Consider the following 24,280-nt stretch of genomic DNA (forward strand, 5'->3'; position numbering starts at 1 on the left):
CTCTTTGCTTTTTGTTTTTTTGTTTTTTTATGGCTGGTCATGTGGTTCTTTTTCCGTGTGTAGGTGGACTGTAACTTTCAACCACCAGCATGTTCTTCCTTTTTCTCAGCAGTCATTCTGATTAGGGGCTGTATCAAAGTCTGGTCAGATGCATCACTTCCTTATTTCCTCATCAGAAGAGAGGAACAGCTGCTTGGTGCTATATCTTACAAAAGACTGAATGCTATGCTGAAGCAACGATCAAAAAATGACTGGTGTTATTTTTATGCGCAATGTTTAAGTGGAATAATCAAAGACGTCACACCTCTAAAAACTGGTAACTGATGCCCTGATCCACAATAATGTGGAAATACCTGCTTGATTATTGGTTGCAGGTCTCATCATGCACAATTGATTTTATTAAATTTTTTTTATTTTTACACAGGAAGATTGTGTTATTCGGCCTTTCTACTGTGACAAAACAAACCTTGTTAAACAAGGAAACAGGAAAATTACTAAATCTGCTTAAAGCAAATGGCTTCGGTGTGGCTTTCGGCCTCTTAACAGTAAAGGACTCCGAGCACCATCACAGCTCTGCTCTGTAGACCTAACAAAGGCTGGCTGTCTATCTCTCCATCTCCAGTGGCAGCTATTCAGACAGTCAATAGAGAAGGTTAACAAAGGGGAGACTGCTGTTCCGCTCTGCTCTGCTCTGCTCTCCAAGCAGACTGCTTTCATGCTCTCTCTTTCTTAGTCTGTTTAGCCAGTCTCTCCTGGCTGAGGTTTCAGTGAGTCGTTACAAAATCATGAAAAGCCACAATCTTTAGAACCGTAAAGATGAGATGGTGTATCAGTCAACACACATGTCCCTTTAGTTTAAAATAACGTCAGAACATTCCTGCAAACTCTGCTGTCCATGCATGCCAAGTCACCTGAATGTGCTGTACAGATCCCACACCATCTTGGGTCTGCTACATCGCTACTATATAATCAATATGATGAATATATGCACTTTGTGTTGTTAACTGTCTCTAGATGAGGATGCAGCTTTAGTAGATGGACAGCCCTATTTCTCACAGCAAAGCTCTATTCATAGTTTCTCATGAGGACTGGCGTCTGTGTTGTTTTTGCTTGGCTATAGAAAAAACAAGTCTGACTTATAAAATCTGATTTAGACAACTTTATGGCCTTGGCCTGGTGCAGCGGGTAAATACCACTGCTTTTAAAACTGCATATCTCATAACGGCAGAGCAAGCTCACCTATACTTTTTCCGGCAGTTTCTTCTGCAGACTTCTTGTCTCCTCTGTCTCATTCTCTTATACAATAAAATAAATGACTTGCAAGGTGGTCCTTGAATGTTTTGTTGTGTGTGATGACATACTTTTGACCATATCTAAACAATTTGTTCATTATTGGATTGTTCTGACCATCTGGCCTCACTTCACCTCACGCTCCTCTTCTCGTTCATTATTACCAGCCTGCTTTCACATATGATTTGAAAACACATCCACACCCAGACTGCATTGAGTGACCTTTGGTCTTAAGTGATTCATCCTCATTGTTTTTCCTTTTTGTCCGTTTTCTTCTGTAACCCTTCTCTCCCCTGCTCATTTTCTGTCTTATAGTGCTGTGGTGGAGAAGTATCTCCTGGAGAAGTCCCGTCTGGTCTCCAGAGAGAAGAATGAAAGGTGAGAGGGAAAGGGAGGGTCTTGACCCCTCACCCACAGTGACCTTTTGAAGTATTCTCCATAAAGAAGGAGGTGTTTTCATCGGGATCCTGTGGTTGGACATGATATTCAACTGAATGCATCAGTGGGAAGGTTTTGATTTCAGCTGCTTTATCTGTACAAAATCTCAGGACACCTACTTAAGTTCTGATATTTACTGCATGTAAAGGTGTTAAATTGTTAATTGAATATAATTAGATGTACAAACCTATAACAGATGACTTCAATAAGGCACAAGGTGACCCTGATTAATATTTTCAAAGCTAGTGATTTGACTTACTCAGTTATTTGTTTAAAAAAAATATAAAAAATATCAACTCCATCACTTCTGAGTGAGACAATCCTTCTCTTCAGGCAATCGATCCTTCAATCCCTCTTACTCAGAGTGACTACGCAGGGACTACTAGTCTGTTGCTATGAATGTTGACATTATGCAAACGGATGCTTGGCTTTTCAGAATTGAGGAATACATTCATAATTGTGAGCGTAATAAACTTCTCCTTCACAGTTGTGTTAAGTGGTGCTTCTACTGTAGAAGTGATTAATGAAATACAGTAAAAGACAGACTCTTACTGCTATCAGAGCCATGACAACGATTAACACATCTGACATTATATAGTTTTCCTATTAAAGCACAACCTCCTATTCATGCAAGCAATTCCAATTCAGATGAAGAACCAAGTGCCTCTAACGATTAACCTTTCAAATCTTGGTAAAACGCAAACCTCAAGCAGCTGATCCCTTGCATGAAAAAAAGCAAACCGGAGCTGTTTTGAGTTGGAAGAGGATTACTCATTCATTAGTTTCCTGTCTAGCGTTTCAGAGTTTTGGAAAATCTCTTTGCACTCTACTGAAAAGTCCACCTCCGTAAGCTCCCTCCTACTCCCAGTCCTGCTCATACTGCTGTTAAGCAGTATGAGCTAAGCCCGTTTGTTGTTTGTCAGTGTCTGTTGACCATGTGTCTTGCCTTTCTAGTCAGAGAGTCAGTCTCCTGTATGACGTTATTATTTCCTGCTGATAATTGTGGAAACTCATTATTCCCATGTGCTTTTTCAACAAAGCTGACCGGCATATTTACCTGTTCACTGATTACACAAGTGGAAACTGATGTCAACATCACTGAGCTCCAGATATTGTCTTCTTTGTATTACTTCTAATTTGTTTTACTGTGTTTGCTCTAGGTTTATCATTCAAATTACTATAAACATTGAGCTTACACCCAGTGATAGCCGCTTGTCATATAATCGAACAAACAAATGAAGGATCCCAATAAAAGTATTAATCAATGAGATGTTTTGTCATGGCCTTTGTATCAGTGCAACGGAGAATAGCCGTGAGTTAGGTTCAGTATGTGACATTTCAGTCTTTTTTTCCCCCAGGAACTACCACGTGTTTTACTACCTGCTTCTGGGTGCTTCAGAAGAGGAAAAAAAGGAGTTTAAACTGCTGCCACCTGAAGACTACCACTACCTCAAGCAGGTATAATGCTGCCTGTCAGACCCGGCACTCCATATTCTACTCATCAACTGCCAGATATTTTTGAGAAACACTGTTCTATTGAGAATGCCCGACACCCTGAATGTCCAACTCACCAAATTGTCTTTAAAACCTTTCCATTTTGACATTTGACCTTTGAGGTAACACTGTAACTCACTTGGATTGGACCTGATATTCATGAAAGCTGCCAAGCTTCTGAATAAATGGTCGTGTACACTCCCTGCACACATGTGAACTGCATGCTAATGAAGCCGTCCTTTGTTCTTTCACTTGGTTTCATTCACCGCTTTTCACACCCTACTCTTCATTCAGTGGTGCTCTTCGCCTGTTTGTGGGTAAATTTGGTGAATTTTCTTTGATTTTCTTATTTTTATAACTTTCCCTCATTTGTTCTGTAGCCAAATTTTAAGATAGAAGATGAGGAAGACTTGCGTCATGAGTTTGAACGGCTGCAGCAGGCAATGGAGATGGTGGGCTTCCTGTCTGCCACCAAGAAACAGTAAGTTAACAAGGAAACAATTGTGCGTAATGTACACAAGGGTTTTGCAGTGTTCTAAATATGTGTTGCAAATCCACTATGAACCACTGTCTATTAGATCATGAAGACAAAGTCATTTTGCGTGAGTCATTGCCAGAAATACAAAATACAAAAAAGGTATCTGCAGTTTAATGGGCTTATTCCACCAGTTATTAGAGACAATGTGCAGTTACAGCACGATACGTTGTCTTTATTTAGATCACAAGTCATTTGAAATGAAAAGATTATAAAGATTATCAGCTTGAACAACTGCATATTTCATATTTAATGCATCTGGCATATGAATCTTTTTTTTTGTCGTCTGTTTTTGCTTTCGGTTTGTCTAATTTTCCGACTATGTTGCAGGATCTTTTCGGTGCTTTCCGCCATCTTGTATCTTGGCAACGTGACCTACAGAAGGAAGTCAACAGGCAGAGATGAAGGTTTGGATGTGGGACCACCAGAAGTCCTGGCTACCCTCTCTGACCTGCTAAAGGTAACGCACATGTGCATGTTTGTCAGGGAAATCCCATATTTCACTGTGTGGTCAGCTCTGTGTGACTGGAAGCAATAAACTGTGATTGTCAGGTCAAAGAAGAACTGCTTGTCGAGGCGCTAACGAAGAGGAAGACCGTGACAGTCAATGACAAACTGATCCTCCCGTACAGCCACTGTGAGGTGAGCTCGAGGCATAAAATTAGCCCAGAAATGGGGAGAAACACATTTATTTTATAGTTTCTGCTACACCTGCACACCGTCCTCTTCCTCTGTGTTTAATTTAACTACATCTTCACCCCTTGATCTGTTTAAAGTTCACGATGATTGTATTTGTTTTCTCATTGTATTGTATTATGATTCCCACACCAGCAAACTGCTTCAACTGTTTCCAATGTGTTTCTCCTATCAGGCCATCACTGCCAGAGACTCCATGGCTAAATCTCTGTACAGCGCGTTGTTTGACTGGATTGTCTTGCGCATCAATCACGCACTGCTCAACAAGAAAGACATGGAGGAATCTGTTCCAGTATGACATATAACATACTCACACACACACACCCATTATAACCCAAAAGAGTTACCGTAGATAAATGTTGTTGTTCATGGTGGATTATTAAGACTGTTTCTGGGTGAACATTGTCATACCCTCCCTCTGCCGCTCCTCTTTGATGTTTAATGATTATCATAATTCTGTTTTACAGTGCTTGTCCATCGGTGTCCTGGACATTTTTGGCTTTGAAGACTTTGAGAACAACAGCTTTGAGCAGTTCTGCATAAACTATGCAAACGAGCAACTTCAGTATTACTTCAATCATCACATCTTCAATTTGGAGCAGGTGAGCTGTTTGGTTTACTTCAGTCTTCTTAAAATGATTGTGCATGGCACTCTATGCATAGAAATGATTCTGTGTAAAAATGTTTTTCAAATTTCATGCAAAGATTTAGTGCTGTTGTGACACTGCCCCAACACAAACTTGAATTCAATGCGTTGTTGGCTAAAATGTCTTTCCGGCCCCGTCCAGGAGGAGTACCAAGCAGAGGGAATCACCTGGCATAACATCGACTACACAGACAATGTTGGCTGCATCCATCTCATTAGCAAGAAGCCCACGGGACTGCTGTATCTGCTGGATGAGGAGAGCAAGTGAGAACAGCAGGACGTGCTCTTATCTACATTCATGCCTTATAGCTCCTAATAGGAATAAATGTTTTTATTCAGTTGAAGCCTTTCTCTTGTTAAGCCTTCTATCTCTTCTCTTCCCCCCTGTTTATTTGTCCCAGCTTCCCCCATGCCACAGATGAGACATTATTGGCCAAATTCAAGCAGCAGCACCAAGGGAACAAGTACTTTGTACCCACTCCAGTCATGGAGCCAGCCTTTGTCATCCAACACTTTGCTGGGAGAGTCAAATATCAAATCAAGGTAAAGACAAAAAAAATAAAAATAATACATGACAATAGGTACTTCAACCAAATGTTAACGGGGACGATCAACACAAAGAAATCACCATCTATTGATGTCTCTAACCCCATCAGGACTTCCGGGAGAAGAACACAGACCACATGCGTCCAGACATTGTGGCTCTGCTGCGGAGCAGTGACAGAGCTTATGTGCGGCAGCTCATTGGCATGGACCCAGTGGCAATGTTTCGATGGGGCATTCTCCGTGCTACAATCAGGGGCATCGCTGCTTTCAACGAAGCTGGACGATCTTGGGCTGCCAAAACAGCAGGTACATTTTGGATTCAGTCTACTTGGAATTTGGATAATGGAATTATAAGTCAGCAATCTATTTTAGGTCTTTTGGTTATGACACTTTACTGAGAATCTGAATTTAGCCAATATTTGTAAGCCGATAGTCATGGATAGTAGTTGAGTGTTTTCAATAAGGATTTGCACCACAGTGACCTACCGTGGGTGCTTTCTCTTCACTCCAATTAGACTCTTACCACTGCAGGTTGTCTGCTCTGTAACTAGTCTGCGAAGTCAGCACACACAAATAATTGGAGGTCACAGAAATGGAGCTTGAGGAAGTTTTTCTTTTTTTTAAAATCTCTGTTCCTCAGATTTATTTGTGGTTCTCAGAAATAACCAACTGATGCAACAGAAAATGAGACAGTCTTATTGTTCGGATCCAATTTGATCACCAAATGAGAAATTAAACATGAAACAATTTCTCATTTTATAATACTAATAGTTTAAATGTGGGTTCATATGTTTTCATCTCTTGTTTTGTTGTTCTTTTATGCTTTAGGTGTCGTGCGTCCCATCTCCAGAACGCCTTTAGGAGAGCTACAGCGGTCCAATGCACCAATAGAGAGAATGTATAAGTAAGTAGTACACATCATCTCGTGTGATGCTCCGACTCTTGTCTAACTTGCTCTCTGTTGTGTTTGGACTGATTTTCTTGCTATCGGGTCTGTTTTTCCTGTAGGAAATGTGTCTGTGTGTCACGTGTGAATGAGGCAGCAGAAAATTTGTTGGTTCTCTGCTCATGATTGTGTTGTTATTCATTTTCACAAAACAACAGATTATATTTGATAAGGCCAACACGGTGCGTTGTTGTCTTCTCAAACTACACATCAACACATTTCTTTTTCAGTGCTCAGGATTTTAATTTGAGCTGTGACTTTTAACCTGCCATGAATAATTTCAGGAGAGACTTCGTCACATGAGCTTTCATCATTTTAGTTTCTTCTTGAACCGATTTTACAGACTGTGACAAAAAGAACCTCTCGTGGCATCGCCCTGATGGGTTAATCAATAAAATGATCGATAAGTCGTCCTTCAGCTCAATTCAGCCACTCAAAACTCTCCACCTTTTGGTGACCCCAGTGTGTGCCATTTTCTCCTCTTCCTCCCCTCTCCACAGACGGGCATCTATGCTCGATTTCTACTTTGATCACTCAGAGGAGCGCCCTCTAGAGGCCTTCGAAGACATCTTTGCTAGCTATGAGAGTAAGAAGTAAGTGAATGTGGTGGACAGAAACAGGAAAAGAGGACATGAGGCCAAGTAGGAAGGAAATGGGTTTTGTTTGACAATCAATATTGGTTTGCTCCATTTTCTGTGTTTGCTCTCTCAGTGAAAAACAAACATCCTAGAAAAGGATCATTTGAAATGTATCTGAAGTTCCAGAATCATATGGGCTAAGTTTTATTGAAATAGTTGTCATGCAATATCTTCTTTTCTAGATACGAATGCAGCAATCTAGCTCTTTGAGATAGAGCCACAGCAATATATTGCAGTGCAGCAAAGTTTCCAAAGTTACCCTTTACCGTGCATTCCATCTCAGTAATCCCCATCTTTTTCTGGAACTGTAATAATCCCCCTCCTTCCTCACGTTTATTGTTCTAGCTATAGAGCACAGGAAAGTGTTTGTGCTGGCCACCTCCGATTAGCCCCTCGGATTACTTACATCAGCTGTGAAGCCTTGGAAGCACACCGATATCCATATCCACAGAGAGACCCCTATACAAATAGACAAAGACAACTGTTAGAGCTCCTACAGAGTGAAACCAAACCATAAAGGATATTTTTGGATCATAGGCTGACTGAACGTTGACCATGTATCTTGTGTGTTCAGATCTCAAATTACAGTTGTTTTAGACATCAGCCATGGCTTATTTGGCTCTTGTCATATTTCTCCTATTATTAAAAGAATTAGTGTTTTTCAGATGTGCATACATTGAGTTGTAGTGGTCAATGTTACTGGGACCATTTATTAGTGTGTATTCCTTCCACTGCTTGGCCTCTGTTTTCATAATGAATTATGGTAAGTATTGAAAATTACTGCATGGACTAGCTCGAGCCACAGAACAGCCTCCATATTAACCTCACCAGACCAAGTGTTCAGTGTAACACCAGCCCCAATTAAAGGACTATTTTTACACAAAATCCTCACCAGTAACAACTGACAGTCACACGGCCAGTAACAGCCGCTGCATGGAAACAGACGGCCAACCTCTGTGAACGTCAACTCAACTCTGCATGTTAACTACCACAGTGTGGCAGACATTTTTGTGTGAATACCATCACCTCATGCTCCAGATCTCCTTTCTGTGAGCGTGTGTATGTGTGTGCATCTTACTTTCCCTTTAAACAGGATACTGCAGGATCGTTTGGAGGTCTTCTGTATCTTGTGTTTTTTGTGGGGTTTGTTGTACTTGACTAACGACGGGAGAGATTCTGTGCGTCATTTTCACAGATGAGCAGCGTGCGATAACAAAGTTTATGTGATCTTGAAACCCCAGCTTTCTTGCACTTTGTGCTTTTGTTTTGGGTAACTACAGTGGTGCATTTACCTTTCAGGTGTTCTAACAGTGGGTTTCAATCACACCCTGCTTTACAAATTTTTTTGGGGTCTTCTCCTTTTTGTCCGTTTTCCCAATCTTTTCCCTCCCTTCTCTTACATCTCCATTCCTTCCCTAATCGCGCCGGTTATGTGTGTGCACGACGTGATCAGAGACATGCATGCAGAGATCATCAGCTCCATTAAGAACTTGCAGCTGGATGGTGAGGACCCTCGCAAGCTGCTGCAATCCTGGGGTCGCCTCCGCTTCCCCCGACACGTCCTTCAGTGAGTCTGCAGAGAGACCCGGCATCAGACCTTCTCCAGATCAGTCCAGTGTGATTGGCTCAGGCAGAACATGCTCCTATAGAATATTGCAGATTGCAACTTTTTTAACAAACAGGTTTCAGCTTGTAAGGCAATTCATTTCAACTGGCTACGCAGAACAGTTTCAGTTCTCACATTTATTGCTCCTTATTTTTTTTTTTTTAACACAATGGTTTATTGGCTTTACTTGTCAAATGAGCAAATAAATTCCTCCAAGACACATCTTCATCACTGGTTGCATTGGTAGCTTCACTGTGTGGATATGATTCACACTTCTTGAAGGCTGAGGATGAAAATCCCTAAATACCTGGCGTAATTGTTGCATGGATTTTAATGGAAGACCATGCTGGCATGCAAGGTCTCTCAGAGCATCTTGGGAAAATCTGTCCAAGCAGCATGTTGAAATTTACAGCAACTTCTAATTGACAGATGGGAACTGCGAGACAACATGAACAAGCAGCCTGTTATGTGGCAATGAAGCAAGAGAGCATGTCTGTCTTTGTGTGATGAGTCTCTGCTGGGCTGATTATATAGAGTTTCATCCCATCTCCTGCAACAAGCTTCCCGCTTCCCTTTTGTGTTCCTTTGTCACTCATCCAAACCTTACTGTCTCCATTATTTGTCTATTCCAGGTGCAAGTCTTCATTTTATCACTGACTACGCATGAGAAAGTCACACATACGTACTAACCTGGCTTCACACACTTTATCTGCTTCTCCATTCCAACCTCAAGGCTCAGGCCTTCAGCTTTTTGTCCCTCTAACTTATCCTGGACCATTTTTTCCCCGTTTTTATCACAGGAAAAACAAGAGCACTCGACAAAGGCAGGCAATACCCAAGGTAAGCCAGAGTTGGAACTGGAAACTTTTCATTGACTAGTAGTGCAACAGAGTGTTTAATCAATAAATAGACTGATTGATGTACATTACCTTTTTTTTTTTTTTTTATATAAAATCTTAATCATTGTCTGCTATCTGTGGCACTTTTGTGCAGAGTTTGTTGGATTCTCGATCACTGAAGTTCATTGTGAGCATGACGCTGCAGGATCGCACCACCAAGTCTCTGCTACATCTGCACAAGAAGAAGAAGCCTCCCAGCATCAGCGCCCAGTTCCAAGTAACTTTAGCCGCCACAGTTTCACAATGGACTCAGAAAGCAGCATTTTATTTTGTATTGAGTAAACCTCTGTCTTTATTTTCTTTAGACATCTCTGACTAAACTGTTGGAGACTCTGAACAGGGCCGAGCCTTTCTTCATTCGCTGTATCCGCTCCAATGCAGAAAAGGTGAGACTACTTATTTCTCACTCACTTCTACCAAATCCTGCTGATTCTTTCTGCGTTAGAGAAAATTCTCAAAAGGGAATATTATTGTATACATTGTCAGTCTAACTTCTCATGTGTATCATGTTGGTTTTTTTGTAAACACAAATTAAACGATATTAATTAATGATTAATGAATCAATATTGGATGTGAACTATAAATATTATCTGACAGTTTGCAGCAACAGCCAGTGTTTTTCTGATTTATACAAAACATATAGGTTTGAAATATTTCAATGATAGGAGTAAAAACAAATGTGCTTGTTTTCTAACCATGTGAGCAGAAGGAGATGTATCTGGATGAAGCCTTGGTGGTTCAGCAGCTGCGATACACAGGAATGCTGGAAACAGTTCGTATCAGGAGGTCAGGCTATGGTGCCAAGTACACATTCCAGGTACTGCGAATTAGGTCCTTCCATTGGCTAATCTTGTCAGAATAATTCCCGGAATATATTGTGTTTATAGATTGTTAGAGTAGCAATATTTCAGTGATGAATCTTGAATCAAAAAGCCCCAAATTCTTTAAAACACATGCTGCTGTAATGGTTACTGTATGACCATGATGAATAATGATTTACTACACCCAATACTGTATGGAAAATATACTGTATACTTTTAATTAGGGATTAGATTTCAATCATCATCACTAAAATCTCTGTGGAAGAGTTGAGTACCTTTCATTTCTATTACCTTTCTTGCTTCTGCAGGAATTCGTTGAACAGTTCAGAGTTTTGTTGCCAAAGGACACCAGTTCATCTAAAGAGGAAATCTCGACGCTGCTCGGCAAAAAGTTGGGCCTTGATCCTACAACATACCAGATTGGTAAAACTAAGGTATATCCCTAAATTCTCTTCCTTTATTCTTCTTTCTTGTCAGAGAATTTTCTTCTCAAGTTCATTTTACAATCTGTATCTCCATATTATGCTTTCCAATTGTTTAATGTGTCATTCTTGTACGTTTTTATCTTTTTCAGGTGTTCTTGAAGGAGCTGGAGCGACAGCAGCTGCAGGATGTGCTGCACAAGGATGTAATGCGAAAGATCATCTTCCTACAGCGTTGGTTCAGAGCTTGGCTGCAGAGAAAAGAGTTTCTAGACATGAGACAAGCAGCTATCTTAATTCAGGTGAGCATTAAACAAACATATTATTGGCATTCTGTTGATACACTCGATTATTATTTGTACATCTCGCGATTTCAGTTTCAGTAGTATAATTCCTGAAGTGCAGCACCACCAGCAGATGCTGCTCGTAAGGCACATCTTCACTTGTGTACTTTGTCTTTGGGCTTTTTGGCCTCTTATCGCCTAACAGAATCAGTCGAGGGATGTCCACGTCAGGCTTACCAGACCTGGGTGTGTCTTGTGGCTGTCATTTTGCTGGTTACTTTGGAGCCCCGACCATGTTTCTATTTTTTAGCCAAAATCAGTAGTGACTGTTTACTTCTGCAATTTTAGCAAGAGTTTTGATTCCCTTCTTTCCTGTGGGGGTGCCCTCTGACTCCTTCTTCCTTCAAAAACCCCCACAGTCCACTTGCCCCAGATGCATTTCAATTTCCATTGTCTTTATCATGGCTTCACCTGCGGGATTTGGATATTGAAGGTGTTTTGTTTGGATCAGAAGGGTGTTCTCCTATTTTCACCCTCCTGAATGAAAGCTGTGAAAGAATCTTGTGCTGTGTCCTGATTGACATGACATTGATGATGACCATCTTGCCCAGCAACAGGAACCATACAGAGATCCTAGCACGTGGTTGTGTTACCAGTCGTATTGTCATTGGGTCAGGCTGGTCTTGCATTTTCCTTTGAAAACATTTACAGCAGTTATTGTCACACAAGCTTCCATCCAACCCTTTCAACAGCCTACAAACACACCCCTTGCATTATTCTCTTTACATTTTACATACACGGAGGTGCACAAACCATACACGCAAAGGTACAAAGAGGGAATTTGCAATTACCACTAGATGGTAGTGTTGCTCAGCCACTGCTTACACTGAACAGCAACGAATGATTGATGGAGACACAGACTCAATGCAGACTAACACTTTGACAGTTCACCTTCTGTACGTCTAAAAAAGTGAAGTGGTTTTGCAGTCATCCATCTTATTTCCAGTTCAATTCACATGTAGTCGTGGTCAAAATACTGACACTAAACATTTAGTACAATTTATTCTGTGTGAGAGAGAACAGTCAGGGTTACACTCTTTTAAAGAATTTTAATCATATTTTATTATGTGTTTTTGTTTTAGTTATTGTCATTTGTGAATACATGCAGAATAAATGCAGTGGCGATTTTTCCTTTTTTTTGTCTTTTAGCGGTCGTGGCGAAGGTACAGCCAAGAGGTGGAAAGGCGCCGGGCTGCTACTGTGATCCAAGCTGTCTGGAGAGGGCACAGACAACGATGCGAATACCACAGGCAAAAGAATGGGGCTACAAAAATACAAGCCTTGGTCAGAGGACACTCTGCACGCAGACGGTAAGAACACAGACACTCACTCCTTAGTTAGCGACGAAAGGCAGCACATTGTGTGCTGGATCCCTGATAGGCACGTTTTTAAAGTGTTATTTTAGTGTCACCAATGTTTTGTGCATTGCAGGTGTCATTCTATCCGTGAGGAGAAAAGAAAAGAAGAAGAAGAAAACGAAGCTCGGAGGAGGGCAGAAGAAGAGGAACAGCAAAGGAGGGAAGAGGAGGAACAAGAAGCTAGGAGAAAAGCAGCTGAGGAGGAAGAACGGCTGCGACAGGAGGAAGAGGAAACAAGAAGAAGAAGAAAAGAAGAGGAGGAAGCCCGGAGGAGAGCCGAGGAGGAAGAGAAAGCTAGAAAAGCAGAGGAAGAACGGAAAAGGTGCGCAGAAGAGGAGCAAAGATTGGCAACAGAACCCCAGACAAGAGAGGATCCTGACATAGAACTGGTCACAGAGGAGATGCTGGATAAAACCCTCCCTGTCCAGAAGATGGAAGATGAAGATGAAGAGAGTGGGGTTGTGGTTAATTCAAACCCGCATACAGCGGAGTTAACTGGCAAGAGTGAAGAGCTTGAGGATGAGGATTTCGAGACCGACGGTACTCTGGCTGAGGCTGGACTTCAGCTGGACGAGAAAGAAAAGGCGTTGGAGAACCAAACACTAGGACAGTCAGATTCAAAACCTCCTCTGCCCTCTGATGGGGTAACGGCTGATGCACTTACACCCACATGTCCTGCTGGAGTGGTGGACAACGAGGCAAATCCTACCTCCACATCCTCTAATGCTGAAGAAAAGAGAGAGAAACCCATTGGTATCAACAGGGGCCAGACATCCAGGAGCCAGGAGAAGAGAGAGCAGAGGAGGCGAAGAGGGCTGGAGCACAACCAGAGAGAGACTGAGCGTGCTGCCTCCTCATCCTCGTTTATCAACAAGGACCAACCCACCTCACCGAAGAGCAAACATCAGGACACAACTAGGATGAAAGAGCGCTCAAACAGCAAGGAGTTGGACCAGTATACCTTTGTGGTCAGGAAAATGAAGGAAGACAAAGGAGGGAAAAAGGAGGCAAAAGGTTCTTCTGCCTCTGCTGGTCCAGTCCGTCCATCTACATTGTCTCTGCAGCCCGTGGATTCTGTAGCTGACAGAAACGGCCTTGGCGAGGGCGCTGGAGCGGTAACTCTCCAACGCCGTTCCGGAGGAATGAAGAAGCCGGAGAAATGGAGAGGGGAGAAGAGGAGTGATGGAGAACATGCTGAGGGCTCCAGCCCTCCTCCAAGTGAAGAAAGGATTAGAAAACCAATGCTGTACGTCCTCTGTAATGATTTCACATCAAGTAGTAGTTTTGTATACAAAGAAATTATTGAATGCTGCTCACTCAGTATTTAAGTAAAGATAAGGCTTTAAAGGTTTGATTTTGAATCCAAGGATCTCAGATAAGCAAATAGTACTTCTAGTAGTTTTGTGGTACTTTCTGTCAGTAACACACCCTCTGCCTCCAGCCGTCTTTAAATACTTCTCGCGCCTCAAATTCAGTTATTATTTTTCCGTTTGTCTCATCTGAATTTTTCTTCTCGGCAGAGCTGAAATGGCTTCTTCATCTGTTGACAGTTTGTCTTCAAGTTTCGAAGAGACTGGTGCCACTTCAACCAGAGAGGTTTGTTGAGTCTTGGTCTGTTTGTCTCGGCTAATTTCTTCTTTTTCTGAACATATTTCAACCGTCACATTATGTTTTCTGTTTTGCAGGTCGTTTCTCCATTCGAAAGTCATCCCAGGAGAAAACAACAAGAGAGCCACCAAGACTCCGCCCACTCAATCCCATCAACACCAGAAAGGTATTGCACTGAACCCCTATTTTAGATATACTTTATAGTGTAGTACTTGTTTCAGATTCATGGGAAAACTCTTGAGTCTTGTGTGATCAAACTAGGTCCAGTGACTTTCCAGTCTGCACTTTCTCAACAAGAAATCTATAATTTTTCAAAGATAATCTGTAATCAAGTGTATTTCTGAGTTCATTTTTTTACGGTTTCTGCAATGAGGAAGTTTTTTCTGCAGGTGAAGTTTTGAAACCTATTTCAGTAAATGTTTCCCTTTTTGTGGTATGTTTAATATTTCCATGTGCTCCAAAAAATATTTTCTGTTCGCCTGTTACTTTGAAACTATTTGAAAAGAATCACAAGAAACACACCAAGACCCAAAGGGAAGCTCAACCTTACTGTTTTAAATATGTTGTATATGTGATCCTAATCTTCAAAACTATCTTCAAAGCCAGTTGTGTTTCTGTTCCCTGCAGGCCAGGAGGGTTCTTCAGCAAGATTTTGAAAAAACGGCCCCACAAAGAAGCTCAGACTCCAGACAACGGAGAGCTGACACTTGCTCAGGTTCTCAGTGAGAAGGTGACACCAGGGGAAGGTATATCATATAAAACTCTCTTCAAACTTCAAACTCGTTGCTGTAGTTCTCTTGACTGCATGAAATGAGACTCGGCAAGAAAACACAAGAGTATTATAGTATTATTTTCAAACCCGCACTGATCCTGCTGTTTATTTTCTGAGAAAACGCTGACCCGTGCAGAGTTGTCCTCCGTAATAACTGAATGACTACTCTGGGTCTTTATTTGTGTTTCATACTGGAATTCATGCAGTTAAAAAACCCCACAAATGTCTTTTTAATTTATTTATGTTATTAAAACTTTCCCCCTGGCAGCACCGACGTCTGGACACCCATCTTGGACTCTTTCGCAGCCCCACGGTGACCGTGCTGGTAAAGGTTTAGGCAGAAACCCCACCATCAAGATCAGCCGGGCCACACGGGTCTCTGAGCAGTGGAACGCTTCACTCGACCGAGAAATCACCAACGCCAACGAGCTCCGACACCTCGATGAGTTTCTGGGTAACCAGGTGGGTTAACGTCGTCACAAGTCAGGTGTGCTGGAGGATGTAAATAACTCTATATGCATAATGCTCAGTCATGTTTGATACTGTACTACAGGTGAATGATTTCCGCTCCAGAGGCAAGTCGCTGTCGGCCACAGAAGCCATCTTTGTCAAAGCCACCATGCAGTTCAGAGAGACAATCAAAGCCATGTATTCTCTCCCAGTAAGTCTGTATGCAGATCTGATATAGAGACATTGTACATGCTAATCAAATTTCTCCCTCACGGTCCTCCTTTTTGGTTTTTTTTTCTAATTCCTTTCACGGTCCTTTACAGAAACCCACCATTGGCTACAAAGGTCTCATGACTGGCTACCAGAACAAAGTGATCCACCTCGCTGGCAGCAAACAAAAAGAGGAAATTCAGCTCGTGGTCAACTTGTTCCAATCTGTGCTAGATGGTTTCATCAGAGGAGAGATGAAGAAACAAGAGCCTGAACCTGCAAAGGTAAAACACTGAGATTCATAATCGTTTCGTTTAATGGAAACGTGTATAATTAAAGCTGCAAGCAGCCTTAATCGGGACCTCGCACTCTGGCCCGTCAGGGTCGGCCCAATCATGGCCTCTGGCCCATTTAAATATTGATCAAATATACATTTTGAAAAGTGGACTTTTGTTTTGAAAAATGTGCAGGGGGCTTTTATATTGAAAGCCAACGAAACTCTAATTTAGCTCATCCCTAAATATGGCATTTTTGAAGTTTTGGGTTTCATTTTTAGGATTTTAGTGATTTTGCTCCATCTGACTCGATGATAAATGTCACAGATGACAGCATTGTGTTCTCTCGCCAAAAAGGTCATGTTTCATGGAATTATCCCCGGATGTGTTACATCGTCTTGTTCGGCAGGTTCTTTCCGCACTTCTGATCTGCTCACCTTTTCGATCGGAGTCACAGTTTAGCCACAGTCGCCGCTTGTTCGAGGTGTTCTGCAACGGCTGTTTTTGAGGAGAAATGTTTGTTCTCCCATGTATTTGAATGAGAGGAGGGAGGCGGCTGGATTCGGCAAACAGAACTTTGAAGGCTAATAACATGGAAACCGCTCAAGTAGTCAAAAAGTTGTACAGGAGTTTTGATCCTCTGTCATTTAATTGGGTTTTGAAGCCGGTATGATATTCACCCTCGGAGAAGATGGCGTTTGCGTGAGGGTCTTCCTTTTTTGGGGTGAAAATCTTATTTTGAAAGGCAAATTGCAAGCTTCCTGTTTGATTTAGGTCAGGGGTATCGGTTCATGATTTTTAGGTCTTGATGAGACGAACAATTGAGTTTTAGTTTGATCTCTCTACGCCATTCCTGCAGGCCGTGGTGGCCGTGTTAGTGTTTCTAGGTGGCGCTAGATTGCACATTTTAGAACTCTGGGGGTTAGTTTTTACATTTTCTTAAATTTTTTGCCAGTATTGAGGAGTGTGCCAAATTTGGTGAGCATTTGTGCGTGTTTAGTGGGTCAAATTTGGACTCAATTCCACGTCAGGAGAAAAGGAAAAAATAATATTATATATTACAATAACAATAGGATCCTGGCCTTTCGGGCTCGGTCACTAAAAAAAAACCCATTTATGTCATCACTCATGATTCCCTGGTTACTTTTATTTCAGCCTGCCAAAACTCGAAAGAAAAGGAGGAAAAAAGATAAAAGTGTAAGTATACAAGGTGTGAAATTCTTTTTTTGGCTCTTATTAATTGTAAAGCATGGTTAATCATTGGCTGTCTGTCCTGTTAGATGGAGAGCCCCCTGGATCACGTCTTCACCAACTATCAGGTCAACATCATGCAGTCATGTGACCAGTGCAACTCCTACATCTGGGTCATGGAAAAAGCATACATGTGCAGCTGTGAGTTGAATTCCAAACAAACACTTGAGCTTTTAACATCAAACACAATGGAGTTTGAAGTTCATGTTTAAATTACTTCATTTTTTTTTTACAGATTGTAAAATGGTGTGCCACAAGAAGTGCCTCTCCAAAATAACTATGGGCTGCAACGATTTCAGTGCCAAAAAGGTATTTATTTATTTATTTATTTGTAGAAACTGCTGGTCTGGTGTAATAATGTGCGATCAAATCTTTTTCTTTGAGTTGCTTTCTTTTACACTCGGTTTGAACAAATGTAATACCACTTTTTTGTGCACAAAGAAAGCCGGTGGAACCGATAATGGAGGAGTTGGAGATGAATTTCACCTTTTCCTTTGTTTCAAATTTATATTTAAAATTTTTCCGATTCATTATGAAGCTCTGAGTAAACAGAACTTGTTACTGGATAGAAGATGTGATTTTTTTTTTTGTAGACAAACTGTGATAGAATGTGTGGCGTTCTCACTGGGTTGACGGTTTTGCCGTGTGGTGTGTCCAGAGCGATGAAGATTGTGCTGGCCAGCACTTTGGGGTACGTGTGTGTCGCCTGGTCAGCGATAAGAGCCCAGTGCCCATGGTGCTGGAGATGATGCTGGAGCATGTGGAGATGAACGGCCTTTACACCGAAGGCATCTATCGTAAATCGGGCTCCGCAAACCGTATTAAAGAGCTTCACCAGAAGCTGGAAACGGGTATGACCCCCTTCTTTATGATATCTGCAGCTCAACTTACGGTTAACCAGGAAACAGTTTTTGTTGTTGTTGTTGTTTTTTGTATTAGTCCCTCTTTATTTGATTTAACCGCTGTTGGTGTTTATTGTATGTAGGCCCTCACTCAGTGCACCTTGAAGAATATCCCATCCACACGGTGACGGGCCTCGTGAAGCAGTGGCTGAGGGAGCTGCCTGACCCACTCATGACGTTCACACATTACAATGACTTCCTGCATGCAGTGGGTGAGGACCACATCCCCCGTCAGGGGAGACTTTTTTTCAGCTTGACCTCTGGATTTGCCTCCTGTTTTCCTTCTCATTTTAGTTTGCTGCCGAACTTTAGCTCACCAGTTATTCATGTCCTTACGGATGTTTTATCTCACTCGTCCTCGTTCATTTCTATTCTATTATCCACAATAACAATCAGTAACGTCTTATGACTGAAAGGTGAACTTTGTAATTCTCTCGGTGGTTTTCGGGCTTTCTGTTACTGACGATACTGAATGTTTGATTTCATCTTATCACATTGGATGTTGAGCCAATTTGACATTTGAATTGAAAGATATTTGACACGATTGACAATTAAATGTTATTTCCGTTACATATGAAGGACTGTTAGTCCTTCAAACTAATTGGTGGGCTTTCTTTTGTTTTTGTGTCGCGTTTGTTAGAACTTCCCGAGAAGCTAGAGCAGCTTCAGGCCGTCTATAAAGTGCTAGAGGAGCTCCCTACCGCAAACTTCAACACATTGGAGAGGCTGGTCTTCCACCTTGTCAGGTGGGCTTTGCCGTGTATTTTTAAATGATCATTAAATATCTGTCTTTTGGGAAATGTTTATTTTGGCACTAAGTTAACCCCAGCAAATAAATGATTACATGTGAAACCTAGAATAATTGACACGGTGTCATCCAATCACGTTCTTGCAGAGTGTGTCAAGAAGAAGATTCCAACCGCATGTCTCCAAACTCGCTGGCCATAGTTTTTGCACCGTGTATCCTACGCTGCCCCGACAGTGCGGATCCTCTGCTCAGTATGAAAGATGTTGCCAAGACAACCATGTAAGTAAAAGTAATTGTTTTTTCTTTTTTCTCTCTCTCTCTTTTTAATCATGTTTGGAACAATATTATCTGCATAAGAACACACTCACTGACACTGCATGACGTCCTGACTTCTTCTTGGCCCTTAGATGTGTAGAAATGATCATCAACGAGCAGATCAGGCGCTACAATGAGAAGATGGAAGAGATCGAGCAGCTAGAGTATGCTGAGGCTCTGGCTGTCAACCAGCTCAAATTCAAAAGGAAAAACATGGTGAGCAACCACAAGCCTGTCTCTCTCCAGATCACTGTTGCACTCGGTAGGGATGTTAATTAATTAATGGGATTATTCAGTTTTTTGTTTTGGTTTTTTTCCAGATTAATTTAAATCAAACAAGCCCAGATTCAGAAGCTGATGTTTTTAGGTTACTTGGGTAACATGGCCAATGTTCCTTGTCTTTCTTTAGCACTACCTGCATTTACCTCTCAGGTACTCAGCTCCTTACAAAGGAGTGGTGGTATGTATCATCAAGTTCTCCTAGTACTGTAGAACTAGTGGTTGTAGTATGTAGTAGTGTGCCATGTCAAAGCACATGTGCATGGCATGTTAGATGTGGGTGATGCTCTGGCTGTTGTCTTCTTATTCTTATTTTTATTTATTTTTATTTTTTTACTTGGATTGTTCCATATTGTCTTTTACTCTTCCATACTAACTGGGAGTAAGTTGCATGTTGCTGATAGTTTGGTTCATTTACTGCTTGTGATGTGACGGGTTTGCTGCTTGTTGTTCTCTCTGTTCTGAGAGGACAAGATGGTTCTGGGTTGGTGTGATGGTTTCAATCTCTATTAGTTTCCTAACAATGACAAATTGAATGGCTTAATGGCAATGGTGCACTTGTATCTGTGGTATACAAGTACCCCTTTGCTAATACAGACAAAACTGGTATTTTGTGAGTTGCAAAATGTTTTTTTGTTTTTTTTATTATTATTATTATTTCTCGTGACATTTCTAACTTTGATCATAGCTTTGCTATAAATTCTCTCACATGTTTACTGTTTTGAAAGGTTTATGTTCATAATTCATGTCACTGCATCATTTGTTTCTCCCTTTTAATGATTTCCAATCACAAGAGGGCTGAAAGAGTTCACATGTAGATGCATGAAACCTGCAGACACCGTCCACCCTGCTTTTTTCTTCTTCTTTTTTTTTCCCCTGACCTTACTAACAAGTTTGGCTTCGGTTCCAGATCGGGGTTTTGGTCAAATGTGTTTGGTGGCTTCTCACTTCTTTATACCAGTAGTTCCATTACTGAACTCCTGAAGGGGAATGTCCAGGTTGAGGTTGGCTCGGACACTATAATGTGACACTGTGTCTTCTGCAGGTTCATGAGAAGGTCACATCTGACCTCAGTGTAGTCCCTGAGAATGAGCCCCTGGACTCGGACACCGAGGCTGAGAAGAACCTGGTGGAGCGCATCAAGTCCATCAAACAGGAGAAGTAAGACTGTTTTCCTTGTCCAGGATTCAAACTGAAAAAGGAGCTGGGATGACTCCAGAGCCACTGTGCTGGGAACTTGTTTACAATCACTTTTTAATATTGTATTTTGTTTTCAATGACGGAGAAAGGAGAGTATCTTCCTAGTTGCATATATGTAAAAGAGAACTTTGAAGGCAGAAGGAGAGAAATGTTTCATGAGCAGTTGAATATTGCTCAGATGATTCTAAAGGACAGTAAGACATTTGATGGGATCAATAAAAAAGAGATATGTGCTTTCAACAGAACACAGCATTTTACACATCAACACCACTTGCTGTCACGACAATTAACATTAGTGCATTTTTGCCTCTTAATTCCCACATAGTCAGCGGAACCTTCAAAAACCTCTCATGGTTTTTTTTTTTTTCTTGTTTAGTGAGTGCTGTGTGTATCTTGATCAAATGTTGAAATAAAATTTTAAAATGTTCTTAAAATCTAAATTGCGACGAGCTTCTAATTGAAACAGGAAGGGTTGCATGTCACCACAATAACTTCTCCCGTCAACACAACATTTAGCTCGGTAGGCTCCCATCTGTGTTTACTGTTTTATTTGAATCTCTATTTGATGCTTTCTAACTAAAGATGATTAGAATGGAGAAAAACCTATTTTCATGAATTCCTCCTGAGGTTTGTGATTTCCACTTACATGAACTTGGTCCTGGGATGACAAGGAACCCACTCAAACTTCCATGCAGATCTTTATGTATTTGCTATGACGTAGCAACCCCACTCTCTTGGTTCTGGGCTCTGACTCTCTTGTGATCTGCCACCTGTTAGAGAGGATCTGGCCTGCCGGCTGCCAGAGATGGAGCAGCCCGGGTCTGACCAGGAGAATCTGGACTCTGAAGCCTCGCTGAGCTCCGAGAGTCTCCTAGATGAGCAGCAGCGCTCGTCTGCTCACAGCTCAGAGCTTGAAGGTCAGTATTCGGGTACAGTCTGAACTTTCCCTGCGTTTGTCCGTCTGTCTTACTCACCAATGGGTTTCTGACCAGACCACGGGGCCGCTGGGTTTGGCCCTTCCTATCTTTTGTGGTGCAGGTCTGGACCAATGATGGTGTTGGGGGCGGTGACGTCTGCTGTGTAATGAAGCAGGTTGGAGGGACAGCAACCGTGTTTGTGTGTTTGTGTGCATGTAAATGCATGTGTGGCACAAAGGCACATTCAAACATCATCCAAAGTTAATTGATAGACATTTGTAACCAGAGCAAATCAAATGTTTGTGACGATAATCAACCGGAGATTTCTTTTTGAGATAACATGGTTGCATGATCTTCCATTTGTCTTCCATGGCTCAGGACTTCAGTGTCTGTCTCTAAGTTAAGCAAGTTTATCTTACTATTTACTCAACTTCCCCCCTTTCCTCTGTGTCCTCCAGGGGGAGGTGGATCTCGGCTGAAGAGAGACAGACCCGTTTTTCCACCCAGACCATCGGACATGGCCTTGCGACCTAAAGTCCCAGATGGACGCCTCACCTCTGCCAGCAGCACCCTCACCACCCCTGTGTCCAGCTGCACTTCTTCAGCGTCTGAATTCTCCACCGCCTCCATCAGGCATCTGCTGCAACGCCGCAACCCTGTCATTCCTGACACAGTCAAACTCCCCCCGGGCGTCCTCTCCCAGCCCACAGCCTCGGCTCCAGCTCACGCTTTCGCTGCTGGACATGGAGCTTTTAAGAACGGTCTCAAAAGACGAGAGCAGCCTGGCCGCCGGAAGGACAGCACCCAGTCCCTGTACATCGACAACGCAGAGTGTGAACTGTTGTTGAATTATTCCTCTTGTCCCCCCTCTGCTTCCTCCTCTTCCTTATCCATCTCCATGGATACACCCTCTCCACGGGGGGAGCACCGTGAGAAAGAAGTCTCAAAGAGTCAGAGACGTTTATCTGACCCAGATATGCCCTACATGAACGATGAGGTCTGACCAGGGTCGAACAGAAACGGTGAAAACGGATTTAGGCAACAATCTTCAAGTGGAGAAATTGACACAAAAAACTGAATCCGGAGTTTACACAGAAGACCATTGTGGAACGTAGCCTGTGCATGTGGAAACGAGTGAACTTGATTAAGTTGTGCCTCTGCAAAGTCAAGCTGAAGTTACACAAAGTAAAAGCTCCTATTGTCAGAGGGAGTGTAATCGGGACATTTACAGATGTGTCTCAAGTCGTGTGTTGTCCTGTATAGCAGTAAAACTGGACAATGTGTTCCCAAGCACCTTCTCTTTCAGTTTAATATATTATGATTACTGTCCATTAATTCAGTTGGACCAGAGGCCATGTTTTCTGTAGCCTCATGTTTTTGTTTTTGCGCTAATTCAAGAACAGATTCCCGTCGCACTTTTCATTTCTCGTTTCTCCGAATGAGCTAAGCATCTCTGAAATGTTAGCTAGTGCCTTGATAAAGTTCATCGAGCTGACAAGAAGCTCAGCTCTCATGTTGGGATGGATCAGTGCCCTTGAGGGCAAATGGACAAGGGTTTTATTTGGGGCCGAGGATGCCCCCTTTTCTCAGACTATTATTTGTATTGAACCGAAACAAGGCATGTTCAAAATAAGGACACAAACTTACACATTGGACTTCAGACTGTATGCCTTCATTTTTTTATTTGCTGCATGCCGGACAGGATGTCATTGCTTTCACATAGTAAAGGGAAATGGGAGCAGCACACGCCACTTTCTCTACTAAAACAACAAACACAAAGCCAGCGATGATGCCATGCCACGATGTCTTTAAAGCTCCAAGTCCTTGAACATACCCGTGGGCAGGTTCTGAAGTCCTGAAGCACAGCTCTGGTCAACTTTGTTTGAAATATAATGCTAATGGTCCTTTCTGACTGCTGTTGAATGATGTTTGATAGTATGTCTGGAAAATAAGGAAGATTTTCTGATGTATTATGTGTAACAGAGAGCGTATGTTTGGGACTGAATGACATGAACTGTAATGGTTTTTAGTATTAACATGAGAATAAATGATGCTTGTAAACATCTGCGGCTGTGTGTTTCACCCTGGACTGAACGCTTTAACGTGGAAGTTCCCACGCAGGTATTTGTCCATTTGCAATTGCTGTTTGCACTGCAACTAACTTTATCACATGAACAAATATAATAACAGATATCATAAAATACAGTTTTAAGTCAAAATTACAGAGTCATGAAACATACACAGCTGGCAAAAACAACGTTGACATGAAAAGTGAACTATTCTCCGTTGAATCGTATAAATCTGGTTTTAACTTCATGTATAAATGTGAATTTGTCAGTGAATGCCACCTCATTTATATCAATTTAAATAAACTTGGTATCAAAAATTATTTTCTTAATGACAGCTAGTCAAATATAAGATTTAACAGGGTAATTTGAATTTAAAATATAGATTATTTCATTTTAAATCTGTTTAATGTATTTGGGTATATCAATGTTAATGTTTTTACATTAAACAAATACAGCATGTTATAGTTACAATATCTGTAAATGGTAAATATATTTTTAGAACGTGATCAAGAACAATAGTGTTGCATTCCAACAAAAGATAAAGAAAAACAACATATGTCACACTGTCATGGAGGAAATGAAAAATAAGACATTTTAAGGCAAGA

At 41.7% G+C, this 24,280-nt stretch overlaps 1 protein-coding gene across 3 annotated transcripts in view; it reads left to right on the forward strand.

The window, feature by feature from the left end:
- The window catches only part of LOC308115653 (myosin IXB), a 51,006-nt gene extending 27,334 nt beyond the window's left edge, over positions 1-23,672 (forward strand). Inside the window, exons 6-44 of one of the 3 annotated variants that reach the window (XM_080473274.1) lie at positions 1,606-1,668; positions 3,087-3,186; positions 3,603-3,703; positions 4,088-4,217; positions 4,310-4,399; positions 4,629-4,745; positions 4,921-5,055; positions 5,242-5,363; positions 5,501-5,642; positions 5,756-5,951; positions 6,474-6,549; positions 7,092-7,184; positions 8,683-8,796; positions 9,636-9,675; positions 9,829-9,951; positions 10,040-10,120; positions 10,441-10,551; positions 10,864-10,989; positions 11,130-11,279; positions 12,471-12,631; positions 12,753-13,925; positions 14,200-14,275; positions 14,365-14,453; positions 14,915-15,033; positions 15,328-15,521; positions 15,613-15,720; positions 15,833-16,003; positions 17,150-17,191; positions 17,275-17,386; positions 17,481-17,554; positions 17,904-18,096; positions 18,231-18,359; positions 18,788-18,893; positions 19,043-19,174; positions 19,303-19,426; positions 19,620-19,670; positions 20,535-20,650; positions 21,467-21,606; positions 22,065-23,672. In XM_080473274.1, the coding sequence (XP_080329400.1) occupies positions 1,606-1,668; positions 3,087-3,186; positions 3,603-3,703; positions 4,088-4,217; positions 4,310-4,399; positions 4,629-4,745; positions 4,921-5,055; positions 5,242-5,363; positions 5,501-5,642; positions 5,756-5,951; positions 6,474-6,549; positions 7,092-7,184; positions 8,683-8,796; positions 9,636-9,675; positions 9,829-9,951; positions 10,040-10,120; positions 10,441-10,551; positions 10,864-10,989; positions 11,130-11,279; positions 12,471-12,631; positions 12,753-13,925; positions 14,200-14,275; positions 14,365-14,453; positions 14,915-15,033; positions 15,328-15,521; positions 15,613-15,720; positions 15,833-16,003; positions 17,150-17,191; positions 17,275-17,386; positions 17,481-17,554; positions 17,904-18,096; positions 18,231-18,359; positions 18,788-18,893; positions 19,043-19,174; positions 19,303-19,426; positions 19,620-19,670; positions 20,535-20,650; positions 21,467-21,606; positions 22,065-22,609 (5,965 nt within the window). In that variant the 3' untranslated portion in view covers positions 22,610-23,672. The remainder of the gene's footprint in view (positions 1-1,605; positions 1,669-3,086; positions 3,187-3,602; positions 3,704-4,087; positions 4,218-4,309; positions 4,400-4,628; positions 4,746-4,920; positions 5,056-5,241; positions 5,364-5,500; positions 5,643-5,755; positions 5,952-6,473; positions 6,550-7,091; positions 7,185-8,682; positions 8,797-9,635; positions 9,676-9,828; positions 9,952-10,039; positions 10,121-10,440; positions 10,552-10,863; positions 10,990-11,129; positions 11,280-12,470; positions 12,632-12,752; positions 13,926-14,199; positions 14,276-14,364; positions 14,454-14,914; positions 15,034-15,327; positions 15,522-15,612; positions 15,721-15,832; positions 16,004-17,149; positions 17,192-17,274; positions 17,387-17,480; positions 17,555-17,903; positions 18,097-18,230; positions 18,360-18,787; positions 18,894-19,042; positions 19,175-19,302; positions 19,427-19,619; positions 19,671-20,534; positions 20,651-21,466; positions 21,607-22,064) is intronic. The other 2 variants (XM_080473275.1, XM_080473276.1) reach the window with 2 other exon arrangements.
- The last annotated feature ends 608 nt before the right edge of the window (positions 23,673-24,280 follow it).

Source organism: Lipophrys pholis (assembly GCF_963383615.2).
Source record: "Lipophrys pholis genome assembly, chromosome: 10".
Lineage (NCBI taxonomy): Eukaryota > Metazoa > Chordata > Actinopteri > Blenniiformes > Blenniidae > Lipophrys > Lipophrys pholis.